This window comes from Triturus cristatus, chromosome 6, assembly GCF_964204655.1.
Source record: "Triturus cristatus chromosome 6, aTriCri1.1, whole genome shotgun sequence".
Lineage (NCBI taxonomy): Eukaryota > Metazoa > Chordata > Amphibia > Caudata > Salamandridae > Triturus > Triturus cristatus.
The window spans coordinates 1,735,974,052-1,735,986,425 of NC_140589.1; the positions used below are offsets into that span (position 1 = coordinate 1,735,974,052).

General features: G+C 43.6%; 1 protein-coding gene across 2 annotated transcripts in view; it reads left to right on the forward strand.

Annotated features, from left to right (window-relative positions):
• Window positions 1-354: 354 nt before the first annotated feature.
• FAM177B (family with sequence similarity 177 member B) overlaps window positions 355-12,374 on the forward strand; it is a 108,061-nt gene continuing 96,041 nt past the window's right edge. The window contains exon 1 of one of the 2 annotated variants that reach the window (XM_085612974.1): window positions 355-475. In XM_085612974.1, coding sequence (XP_085469100.1) covers window positions 449-475 — 27 coding nt within the window. In that variant the 5' untranslated portion in view covers window positions 355-448. The remainder of the gene's footprint in view (window positions 476-12,374) is intronic. The other variant, XM_085612975.1, reaches the window with a different exon arrangement.

The following is a 12,374-nucleotide window of genomic DNA, read 5'->3' on the forward strand; positions in this document are numbered from 1 at the left end:
CCAATAGCCCAAAAAGCTTCCTAAGCAGGGCCGACTACATTTTGAGCCCGCCCACCTCCTTGACGCATTGACCGTGACGCCACCGTCCGTGCCCGTGACGTCAATACTCGAACACAGCAGATGCTGTCAAACATATGACGTGGCAAACGAGCATCTTTGTTCGGATGCCAGTGGGAGTCTGCAGGCTGCCTTTTCGCCTGCTTCCTATCAGCGCAGGCTCGTGTTAACAAGGCTCTGCCCTGAACTCAAACAATATGCAGCCACCACTGGCCAACAAAGCATACCACAACACCGCTGGGAAGAAACCAAAGATGCAGGGTGTGTGCGCCCCGCCCACGACCCGGCGGCGGCACCTGACTGGCGCGCGTCCCTCTGGCGCTGCACTTACAGAGCAGAGTGCGCGTGCAGCGCCTCGCAGTGACCTGCTCGCGAGCCTCGCTGCCGGGCCATGGGGGACACCGAGCGAATCGTGCAGGTGAGACCCGAATAGATACGCAGCAGCACCACGTGACGAAAAGTGCACTCTTCAGTCTCCTGCGCTTTGATTTATTTTGGGGAGGGGTCCTTGTGGGTATTTCAGTTAGACGTGCCTTTTGAAACTGTTCTGAGGGAACAAACTGTGGTCTCCGTGGCTGTCTGAGTTGCGCTGTGGCTTAGCGAGTTAAGAATTTACTGCGACGCTGAACGCTTTGTGTAATGAGCGGTCGCAGGCTCGCCTCGCGTCTTTTCCCTTTAAAGACGTCAAGACATTAATTGAATAAAAGCATGCAACATTTTATACAATTTACAAATAAAAGCCACCAAGGGTGGCTCAACTTTTCAACCTTGTACGTTACAGAAAAATGCGACACTGACTTGGTAAGTTTTCAGAAACGCCGCGAAATGGCAGAACTAGTACCGGAATCTACTTTTAAGTTGTATTAGCAGGACGGACTTTGTTTTGCTTGCATTTAACCTAGTTTGCTAGCAGGTGTTCAGGAATGAGAGTGCCACAACTGGTTCCACTGGATGAATGGTGAACTGGAATGTCCACCTGGGAGGGAAGGGAAGGGGAGACGGCGCGAGCTGTTCAGTATATCCGATTCCGAGCTGTGAGGTGCACTTACCGGTGCCTGGTTACAGGGCAGGGATTCCTCGGAGATCTCCAGATTGCATCGGATTGTATTATATGGTCTTTAGCGTTCACTATTGTTTCCGTGGAATGGGCGCAGTTTTGCAGACATTTGACTCAACCCATCACACTCAGTAAAGCTGTGGTTTTTGCACTGATCGGGGAAAGCAAATGTTAGTGCAAATGGTGTCCGCAGCAGTGCATTTATTTAATCCCGTCCAAGCATTATCTGTATTTTTTTTTACAGAATCTTCCAACATCCTAGCACTGCACCTACATGTGTACCTACTATCTTACTAAAAGCGACTCCTTTCGGACCCAGGCCCTGCCCCACGCTGGCCCAAACTCAGGAGTGAACATTCCAGGAGGCCAGGCCTTGATGACCGAGTGACACTGGAGAGGTCGGGTCCCTCCTAGAAATTCTAAAGGAATACCTCACAATAGGTTGTAAAGCATGCACTGCATTATGGTGTTTTTTGATTACCGGTGTTATGAGTCGTGGCTGTTCATCGCACCCAAGGGGCCAGGGCGATTTTGTAAAATGTGCTGCAGTGTATTTTTCACATACGTTTATTAAAAGTCATGCATTCAGAAGGAACATTCATGGAGTATTCCAATACTTTCACGGTGTATCCAGCAAGCATGGACCGCGCCTAGGGCAGGTACTCCACCCTGAGTCATCACAAACTCTATTTAGTCCTGAGTCCTGAGAGACGCCTCTCGATGACCCCTACAAACAACCCCCACTCACAAATACAGAGTACACTCTCGCAGGTGTTAGATATAAATCTTTGTGACAGCTCACAGGACAATACCAATGATATTTCATCTGAAAATGTGCCATGCGGCCAACTGGTATCAGAGATTGACCCTCCCCTTGCTAGGTCAGCAAAAAGACTATTTGTACCAAAACATAGACCACCTAAAAGGCGCACAAAGAATATGCATGCAAGGAAATTAAAATCAATTAACATGGGTGGGAAGACACTAGAAGATGAGATTATAGAAGTAGATGTGCAAGGTCCACTAATCCCGCCAGGATGGCTCCAACCGGTAATAAGTGACCTTCAAAAACATTTAGAAACCTTCATTATCTCACAAATAAAACCTTTAATTAGCAAAATTGATAAAATCACTAATGAATTGCAAAAGTTAGGGAGACTGAAGGAAAATGTAAATCCCATCTCTATTGGAAACCCAACTTCAATTGAAACCCCCTCCTCAAGGATATTACCCATGAATAATAACTGCACAAGCAATGAGCCATGTACTATTGCCCAGGTTCATGTGCCGCCTAAAACTATAGCCCACTCGCAGAACAGAGGCTTTATTGAAAATGTGAAAGAACCTAGCGCTAGACCCCAGGTTCCGCAAAGTCGGGCGCAGACGTTGTTAGGGCAGGTCGTTTCTCACAGCCAGGTAAATAAACAACAAAAAGACTATGAGAGCAAAGGAGAAACTCTCCCCCCCCCTCGTGTAAATTTACCCCCCCAAACAAGCCCCTATGTTGTGGTACTTGCTGGGGTGCCTGAACTGAGGATGGGTCAAAAAGAGCCATACTTAGATTTAAAAAACAAGATTATTAATTGGCTTAATATACACAGACCGCTCCGGGGGCAGGAAAGGGGAGAAATTATTCACGTGAGGAGAGTATCATGGCTGGGGACCAGAGAGAAGGATATTGAGGGGGACTGTGTCATTGTAAATTTTAGGAATCCGGGTCTAGTGGAATATATATTGGGTAACTTTAATAAAAATGTAACTAGTACTGTACAGGCTATGCCATTAGGTTATTTCTATCTGAGAAGTAGAAACACATATCCCTTGGCCCAAAATCAGGGAAGGAGGGAAGGAGGAATAGACGATTATAGGAAAAGAAAGCCTGAATATAGTCACTTCTCATCACTGGATCTGGATGGCCAGCAGTGGAAAAATAGATTCAGTCCCCTTCAATACCTGGACGAAAACGACTGACTAACCAACCCAGATATACAACCTGTGGGGAAAGAAACTAGAATGACCAGGGATAACATTGACTTAACTCCTACAGGAAGATATACACCGAACCCCCAGGAAGGCTCCCAGCAAAATCAGAATGGGGAGATACAAGACACCTGGCCTGAAGAGAGAGAGGCAGATGCTCTCCATATTTGTGATTCAAATTTGATAGGGAAACAGGGGGGAAAGGTGAAAATCACATCCTGGAATATAGCAGGTTTGACAGGAAAAATAGCTAATGCAGATTTTAGAAATCAATTAAGGGAATCCCATATAGTAGCTCTACAGGAGACTTGGGCGGTTGAGCCCGACCTCTATCATTTGGAGGGTTACAAGCTATTTTTTGTCCCTGCACAAGAGAGTAGGGCAGGCAGAGCTAAAGGAGGCCTAATAATTTATGCTGATATTAATTTAAAGGGGAGATGGATAGTGCCATCCTGGACCTCAAAAAATTTGCAAGCAATAATATTTCATGGCTATGGGATGAAGGTACAACTATTTAACATTTATAACTCAGGCTCAGGAAGCGGCACTAAAACCGTGCTAGAGGAACTAGACACTAGATTACAACAGGAAGCCGATTCAAGGAAAGGCGGTGTAGATCCATTTGTCCTCTTAATGGGAGATTTAAATTGTCATTTATGCCCATATTTAACTTCAGTAACCACGGACTGGGATCTTTGTCCAGTTAGTAAAGGGCCACACTTCGAGCACAGCTCGGAGGGTACATCACTTACAAAATTAATAGGTAGTCACTCATTAGTACATACCATGGATCTAGTAATCCCAGGGCCAAAGGCTACCTTGGTACCAACTTTTAAAGGCAGGGGATGTTCGTCTATTATAGACTACATCCTGATAACTGCCTTTGCCAAACAATGGGTGGGGATGGTATGCACTAAATGGAGTCCCTTTAGTGATCACAATCCCTTATTTATAGAAATACTCTGCAGGGGTTATGTTGAAATGAATAAACAGCTAGATATTATCTTACAGCCTTCAGATCAAGGAAGGCGCTTAAAATGGGCAAAAATCAATGCCTCAGAATTTTATACTGCACTGATAGTAAAGGGGAAAAAGTGGGTTGAAGAGTGTCTAGATTTTAAAATAGAAGGAGCTGATTTAGTAGCTGCCTTCAGCGAACTAACTAAATTGGCCGAAAAATTATTGGAGGCGAAAGGTCCTAGAAAATCTGGGACCCACCCAAGATGGTTTGACGCAAGTTGTGCACGAGCGTTAAGAAATCTAAAATTAAGCCTTAAAGTAATTCCAAGGGACACAGTGGAAGTGGTAAAGTGTAGGAAAATTTATAACATTAAGATCAAAGAAAGGAAGGCTTCCCTAAAAGCAGAACTATGGGCTGACTTAAGAGAGGCCGGTGAAAACAGGGATTTTATTGAATTCTGGAAAATCATAAATAGGCCCTGTTTTCACGACCAAAATGCCCCAGTTATTAGCACAAATATCCTCCCGCAGCAATGGATGACCCACTTCGAGAGCCTTTATAACCAGTCTAAAGATCCTAAACATAAAGGGGAATGGGATGGTAATAGGAGCTGGGTGCAGGATTTTACACTCTCCGAGATTATCCAGGCAATTAAAGGGTTGACTCCAAATAAAGCCCCCGGGCCTGATGGCACCCCCCCAGATTTGTATAGAAGTAATATTGACTTGTGGGCCCCAATTTTAACGAGGGTGTTAAATGCAGCTATCAAGACAGGACTCCCTAGGTCGTGGTCCACCGCCTTAATTGTACCTATTTTCAGGAAGGGAAATAGGGACAATCCTCAGTGTTACAGACCCATATCACTGATCGACGTTTCTGCCAAAATACTGGGGCGGGTGATCCTAAACCGCTTAATGATCTGGACAGAAGAGCACCATACAATAGTGGATACCCAGTATGGTTTTAGAGCAGGAAAGTCGACCAGTGACCAATGTTTAAATGTATACCTTTTGGTCGCTAAATACACCAGAGCGAGCAATGGTACTATGTATATGGGTTTTATGGATCTGGCGGCGGCCTTTGACAATGTAAATAGAAGTAAACTTTGGGAAAGGATGAGCACTTTGGGGATTGACCAGGGACTTATAAGTATCCTAAGAGAATTACACTGGAACACCACAGCCAGGGTTCGCTTTAGTATGGAGGGAGGGCAAACTGACTCCTTCCCATGCTCTAGCGGAGTAAGGCAGGGATGCATTCTTGCCCCCTTCCTTTTCTCATTATACATTAATGACCTGGAGTCATGCCTCATAGCCCGGGCGGTGGACTGCCCCAAGGTACGGAAGCGTCAAATACCGGTACTATTGTACGCAGATGACGCGGTCCTGCTCGCCCGGACACCGAGAAGTCTCCAATCTCTGATCAATGGATTTGTGGTCTTCATGGAAAAATTAGATCTGTCCGTGAATTTGACCAAGTCCTTTGCACTGATTGCAGGCAAAAAACCCATCAAAAAACCGGTGTTTAAAATCGGGACTCATACCATGGGCATTGTAACCACCTTCCCATATTTAGGTCTATTACTTGATGGCAAGATGCAATTTGACAAATTACTAGAGGAACACTGTACTAAATTGGCTTCCTCATGTGGTGCAATTATGAACTTTGCGCAGAGACTGGGACGTTGGTCCCCAGAGCAAATAATGAGCTTGTATCGCTCAATAAGCACAGCCAAAGCAGTATATGGAGCCGAGGTTTGGGGCTTTAGGGATGCCAAACAGTTACAACTAGAGGAAGACAAATTCATCCGTAGAATCCTCAAGATCCCACACTCAATACCAGCTGAAATTGCACATTCCGAACTCGGAATTCCGTATATTGTAGATCAGGTCAAGATTAGACCGGTCTTGGCTTGGCTTAGTATTTGGGCTAATCCGGAGGCTGTATTAAGCCAAGAAATCCTCTCTGACTGTATACAAATGGACAAAGGGATGTCAATCCCTTGGCTGAATTATGTTAAACTAACTTTAGAGTCCGTAGGTCAGCACACCCTTTTTAGCACCCCTGCATTAATCACAAGGAACAATAAATTACAAATCAAAAGACTGTTGCTTGACAATTTGGAGAGGCTTAGGGAAACTAAAGCTTTTGCACTAAAACGGTCAGTGGTAGCACACTCCTTAGTTAAAGAGGCACCGGGTATGGAACCGTACCTATTTCTGATGTATAATCACCAGGATAGGTTTTTAATGTGCCGTTTTAGGCTCAATTTGTTGCAAAATATTTTAGCTTATCCGTCTGGTTTTACTGCAACTATTGAGCAGAAGGGTGCCTGCGGCTGCGACAACATGTCTCCGCAGGACACCCTTCATTTTGTATTATTATGTCCATTTTATCGTTACCCAAGGCGTATGTTTCTGGTTGAAATCTTAAAAAATGGAAAATTTCGGCATGCTAAAATAGCCCTCCTGTTTTTACAGAGAGCAAATGATATGCATACCTTATGTTCAGTAATAGGTTTTCTAAAAGCGGCAGTAAGACTAAGAAATACCAGAGACTAACCTATCATGAATAATATATTGATTTTTTTTTTGTATTTTAACAGGGTGATAGATGGTTAATTTTGATATTGATGTGATAAAAAATCATGTATGTTTCTGTGTTTTAAAATATGTACTTTTTATGATGATTTTTAACCATCGAAATAAAGAATTAATTGATTGATTGATTGAGTCCTGAGTCTCAACCTGAATGGCTAGGTCTGAGACCCTAGCCTACAAGGCTGCGTTAAGCTGTCTGAGCAATCGCCCCGCTATATGAGCTTTGCTCTGTATGACATTAAAATGTCAGATGTAATGACATCTGCTTTTCCATCACATGCCTTCCTAGGAGATTTTCTGAGGCTGGTTAGAATACAGAAAGTACATTTTATAAAGATAGAAAGAGGCAGTGAGAATAGATAGCTATGTTGAAATTCCATTTTATAAACTTCATTTTCCTATGGCTTTTGAGACATTATTTGGAAAAATTGTTTTGGGAAATGGCCAATTTTCTCAAAATGCTGTTGTGGAGCTTAAGACTCCAAAATCCTGCGAGAGGTAAGGGTAAGAGTGAAGCAGGCAGTTCTTTCTCATAACGCCTTGATTGGGAGACATTTCAAGTAAGTGAATATGTCTCAGTTTCTTGACTTCATGGAGGTGGTTGGAATTGCCACAGCTGGATGTAACCTTTACAGTTAGAGCCAAACAGGAAACTGAAGGGTGTGTAGGAAGTGGCCAATTTAGAGGCGATATCTCGCAAATGCATCGATTCAGGGATTTTTTCTCTCCAGAGTTTTATATAGTGCAAACTTGACCCGAAGGTATCAGAGCTCTTTACACAAGGACCAGTTTGGTTACATGAGGACACGTTCATTTTTGTTAGGCATGGGGAGATTAAGTGATTTGCCCAGAATCACAGGATGTTGTGCATCCTTGCTGAGACTCGAACCCGATTCCCCAGATTTGAGGTCAACTGCCCTAGCCGTTAGGCCACGTCCTCTCTCCTATTGGATTGGATGTGTGTAGAAAAAACGCAGTCTTCAGCTTATTGGATTAGGGGTGTTTCTGCTTCATCCATTTACAGATGCTCTGAAGTGAAGATTTTATTTTGGAGATGGAATCCTGTGAGTCCATTTTAATATAAACTTGGGTGTCATGTGCTTATTGGTGGAGCACGATCCCAAGACCTTTAAAGAGTTTACCAAGGGCTTCATCAGATATCTTGAAGAGAATGGGGACTAGGATTGGGCCCGAGTGTCCACACACAGCATGAGGGAGGGATCAAAAAATGATTGTCAATTTTGACCAATGTAATGCATTCTGGGTGTTGTGGTGATCATGTGCTTCCATTGGCCTAAACAGACTAAAACACCTAATATCAATGATTACCCCTCAAATATTAACTTGAAATGCGCATCTAAATACAGCCATTTTGTCCATAAACATCAGCTAGTAAGTTCGTGAAAAACACACATTTCCTATCAAAGTTTGCAATTTTTATAAATACATGTTGGGTGCCCAAGTATCATTTTCCATTATTGCTTCACAAGTACAGGTTCTTCTGCCTTGCATTTTCATGTATTATGATCTTTTGCAAGTGATCCCCACAATATTTCAAGAATAAGCTCTGCTTATGCACATTGTGATTTGTGTGTGATATATCCTTTTTAGGTCTCGGCTCGAAGGCTGCGCTTGCGCAGTCTCGCTCCGAGATTTAATGTTAGGAGTGGGGCTTTAACCCGCCCCTTTTTTTTTTTACCTCTTCTCCATTGGCTGGTCTCTGAAATACTGGTCAGCCATTGGAGAAGAGCATTGTCTCTCCAAACAAGCCCCGTCTTTTTCGGATTCGGGGGCGTGTTTTTTCGATTCTTTCTCTCCTTTGGAATGTAAACATTCCAGCCAATGGCAAGAGGAGAGAAAGAAAAACACACCCCCGAATCCGAAAACGCCACTGCGTTTCTCGGAGGCATTTCTGCTTGACCTCGGAGAAAGGCGGTGGTGCGTCATCCCCGTCCACCACTCCCCCTGCTCTCGGCTCCCTCGGTGCTCCTCTCATGACAGCATGTTTGGAATTGTACTTTACAGTACACTGCTAGTCTTTATATTACATACTTATTTTACGTAACTCTTGTTTACAAACGGAGGTACAGGGGTTTGCCACCATCGCACAGTTTCTGGTCCGATTCCACTGCCAGAATTCGGGTCCAGGTTTGCAGGTTTCGAGGCAAGACTAGTATGGTAAATATGACGATAAGTTATTTGTCAGATTAGAAGGTAGGACGTAGAACTTAGGGGAGGGGGTGGTGGGGGGGCAATTTAACATGCTGTTTGTTCCGTCGCTGCACTCGCCAACAGTAGAATATGGGCTCTCCAGCCTTCTGCAGTATTGGGTTCTTAAGAAGGAAAATGACTTTCCCCCTGAACCATGAGCAAAGATTTTGAGGGTTTACTGAATTCAAACTTTTCCCTCATAGACATTAAAACTCTGGAAATCGTTTAGCATCCCGTCACCCAACCTGATGTCTGGGTCGTGATGCAGACCTGGGTCGTCGCCAAAACTGACCAAGCAATGCCAGATGGAATGACTCTCGGAGATCCTTTCAAATGTAGTCTCCTTTCCTCCACCCAGTTAGTGGTAGCCAGATGAGGCTTCTGTGCCTCCATGCACTCGAAGCCCAACCATCCTAAGACGCATTTACCTCTGCCACTGTGCCATTGACTGTAGCGGGGGCATTCTCATGAGCACAGCAGGAGCAGCAGCCTGATGGAGCGAGGGGCCTTCTGCACTCCATCCATGGCGAGATGAAGGCCAGTTCTCTGCCATGAGATTCTCTCGGATATCCGTAATCATCAGAATGTCCGCACACATGTGGGATGCCCTAGGACTCCATTTCTTTAGTCAAAACCTGCCTATAAGAAGCACCATTTTCTACTTATTCAATTTTTGCCAGGGGCAGAGGGTTGAAAAGTAAATCCAGTTTGCAAAATTAACGTAAATACATTTGTTTGAAAACATCACTGAACGACCTCCTTTTGTAAATCCCCACAATTTACTACACTGCCCCTTTAAGGAACTCCAGAGTCATTCAGACTATCCACCATGCAGGGAAGGGTCAGTGAGGCATTTTGTTTCTGTCAGGACCATTGCATTGTAAATGCTTGTTTTGTTTGTTTACACGCTGCGACACAGACAGGAAATAATGAAAACGAGCAACACCTGCTCCGTTTTCATAGCTATCCACTATTCCGAGAGTATACTCAAGTCACGTGTGGGCAGTCTTAAAGTATTAGTTACTCCGACGCCTATCTGCTAACCCGAATGTTGCCTCTGGAGCATTGACCGATGATGGAGGAGTAGAGCTGGCCAGGGACTACGTGAATAGTACACTGTCTTCTTCCAAATGCCGACCCCTTCCCCCACCACTCCCCAATGTTTGAGGAAGCTGTTTGGACGGCGACATGGGCTAGATATCAGTGTGATTAAACAAGCGGGTAGACGGCGCATTTGCTAAATCTATCCTGAACAAAAATAGTTTTAGACACTCAGTGATCTTTTTAATACTTCTACAAATTGTAGTTTTCCAGACCATTTCGAGGAGCTTTGTTGCTTCTTTCTTCTCATTAATGGATACATGGGTGTGTATGTCTATATATGTCCTTTTCTTCTTGTATAATAACTAGGTTATCTTTTTTAATATAATCTGTTTATTGAGTTTTTGTAAAGCATTTAACAGGGAAAAAATAAATAAAACAACATACATTTGTTTGAAAACATCACTGAACGACCTCCTTTTGTAAATCCACACAATTTACTACACTGCCCCTTTAAGGAACTCCAGAGTCAACCAGACTATCCACCATGCAGGGAAGGGTCAGTGAGGCATTTTGTTTCTGTCAGGAGGATCCACAAAGTGCTGCCTTCTAGTTTTTTTTTTGCTAAAACCTGCTTTTTGGGGGGGCTTTTTGGCTTTATTCCAAGTCCTACACATTCTTGCATTATTTTGCAGGAAGTGCCTTTTCCTCCTGATTTTTCTCTTTCAGCAACTTGACAGGTGCTCTTTGTGTGGAGGTAAGACATCTTAGAATGATCCCTACTCCATCCCTACTCCATCAGAAGGTGTAAAATCTGTCCGGAGATGCCTTACAAGTGATATATTACGTTTAGCTGTTTTTTAGGTCTCGGCTAACAGCTCAGATTGGCCTGATGTCTTACATATAATGAACAATTACCGCAAAGCTGTCATTAACGCGCGCAGCAAACCAAACAATGGGGACTAGCTTATCCTAGTGACGCCAGCACAAGCACATGGGACATTACACTCACAAGCCGGCTGAGGGAGCGCAGATGGCTGTGTGTGTGTGTGGGTGGCTGTGTGTGTGTGTGGGTGGCTCCGTGTGCGTGTGGGAGGCTCTGTGTTGGTGGCTTTTTTTTGTAGGTGGCTCTATGCGTGGTGGCTTTCTCTGTGTGGGTAACTCTGTGTGTGTGTGTGTGTAGGTGGCTATGTGAGTGGCTCTGTGTGTGTGGGTGGCTTTGTGTGTGTGGCTCTGTGTGTGGGTGCAAATGCAATATGTCTCGCATTTGAGAGTGATTAAGCTATTGACATTGTAAATAACAATGCTGTTTCTTTAAATGTTTTAAAAACAAAAACAAAAATAATGTCATGAGCAATGCCAATAGCTCTAACTTTAACAATGCCGAGACCATTGCATTGTAAATGCTTGTTTTAGGTTTCCCCTGCACAGCGCTTGCGAGTGCTTGAGAAATCTATTGTTTTTAATATAAACATCAAAGGGACTTACATCTCGCCTCCTCTCTTTCCGGGCTTCTCATTGGTTCCTGTGCGTGCTACTTACCTTCCCTCCATTTCTATTGGCTGTAGCATATTTTCCTGCATTTACCAATGCTTGTTCCTTGTCTGCTTCTCTTATTGGTTTCCTGCTGCTGAAATACTGTTAACATCCGCTTTGTTGGAACTATATTTTCATTAAGGTTTGCCTTTTACACTTGCAGCATATTTCCATAACAATTTATCACCCGGAGAGATTAAGTGATTTGCATAGAATCACAGGATGTTGCCCGGTGCTGCAGAGACTCGAACCAGGATCCCCAGCTTTTGAGTCAGCAGCTCTGGCTGCTGCGCCACTTCCTCTCCACTTCCGTGTTATCTGTCAGGGAGCTCTTTCCTTCTCCCGGACGATGACTGATGAAAACAGCTCTTTATTCAGTCAGTCAGTCAGTCAGTCAGTCAATACTTTATTTCGGCTAGCAATAGCCATAAAAGTCAACACATAAAACACAATACATAAATCCATGATACAAATACACAATACATAAGTCCATGATAAACAAATTACATACAATTTATGAAGGTGAATATTTATCCATGATTAAGCAATACCAAATAAAATATAAATAGCACATTAAATTAGCTAAAAGCCAGAGTTCTTATAATAAGTAATATTAAAAGTGAGGTAGACTTGAGGATAATCTGGTAACTAAAGTAGTCCATGGTTCCTCTTTCTATGATTACAATTTATGACCACAATGTTTCCTAATAAGGTATACATTGAATAAATATCTACTTATACCATATACCATTACTTGGGAGGAGTTACATTTTAATATGCGCTCAGCTACTTTGTATGACTCAACCCCCATATTCCTACAGAGGGGTTTAATCCAAGAGGTCCTTGGTTTCTTGTAAGCCGGACAGAAAAAAAGAATGTGGGGAATATCTTCCCTAGCCCCAAGGGGACACATAGTACACAAATCCAATCC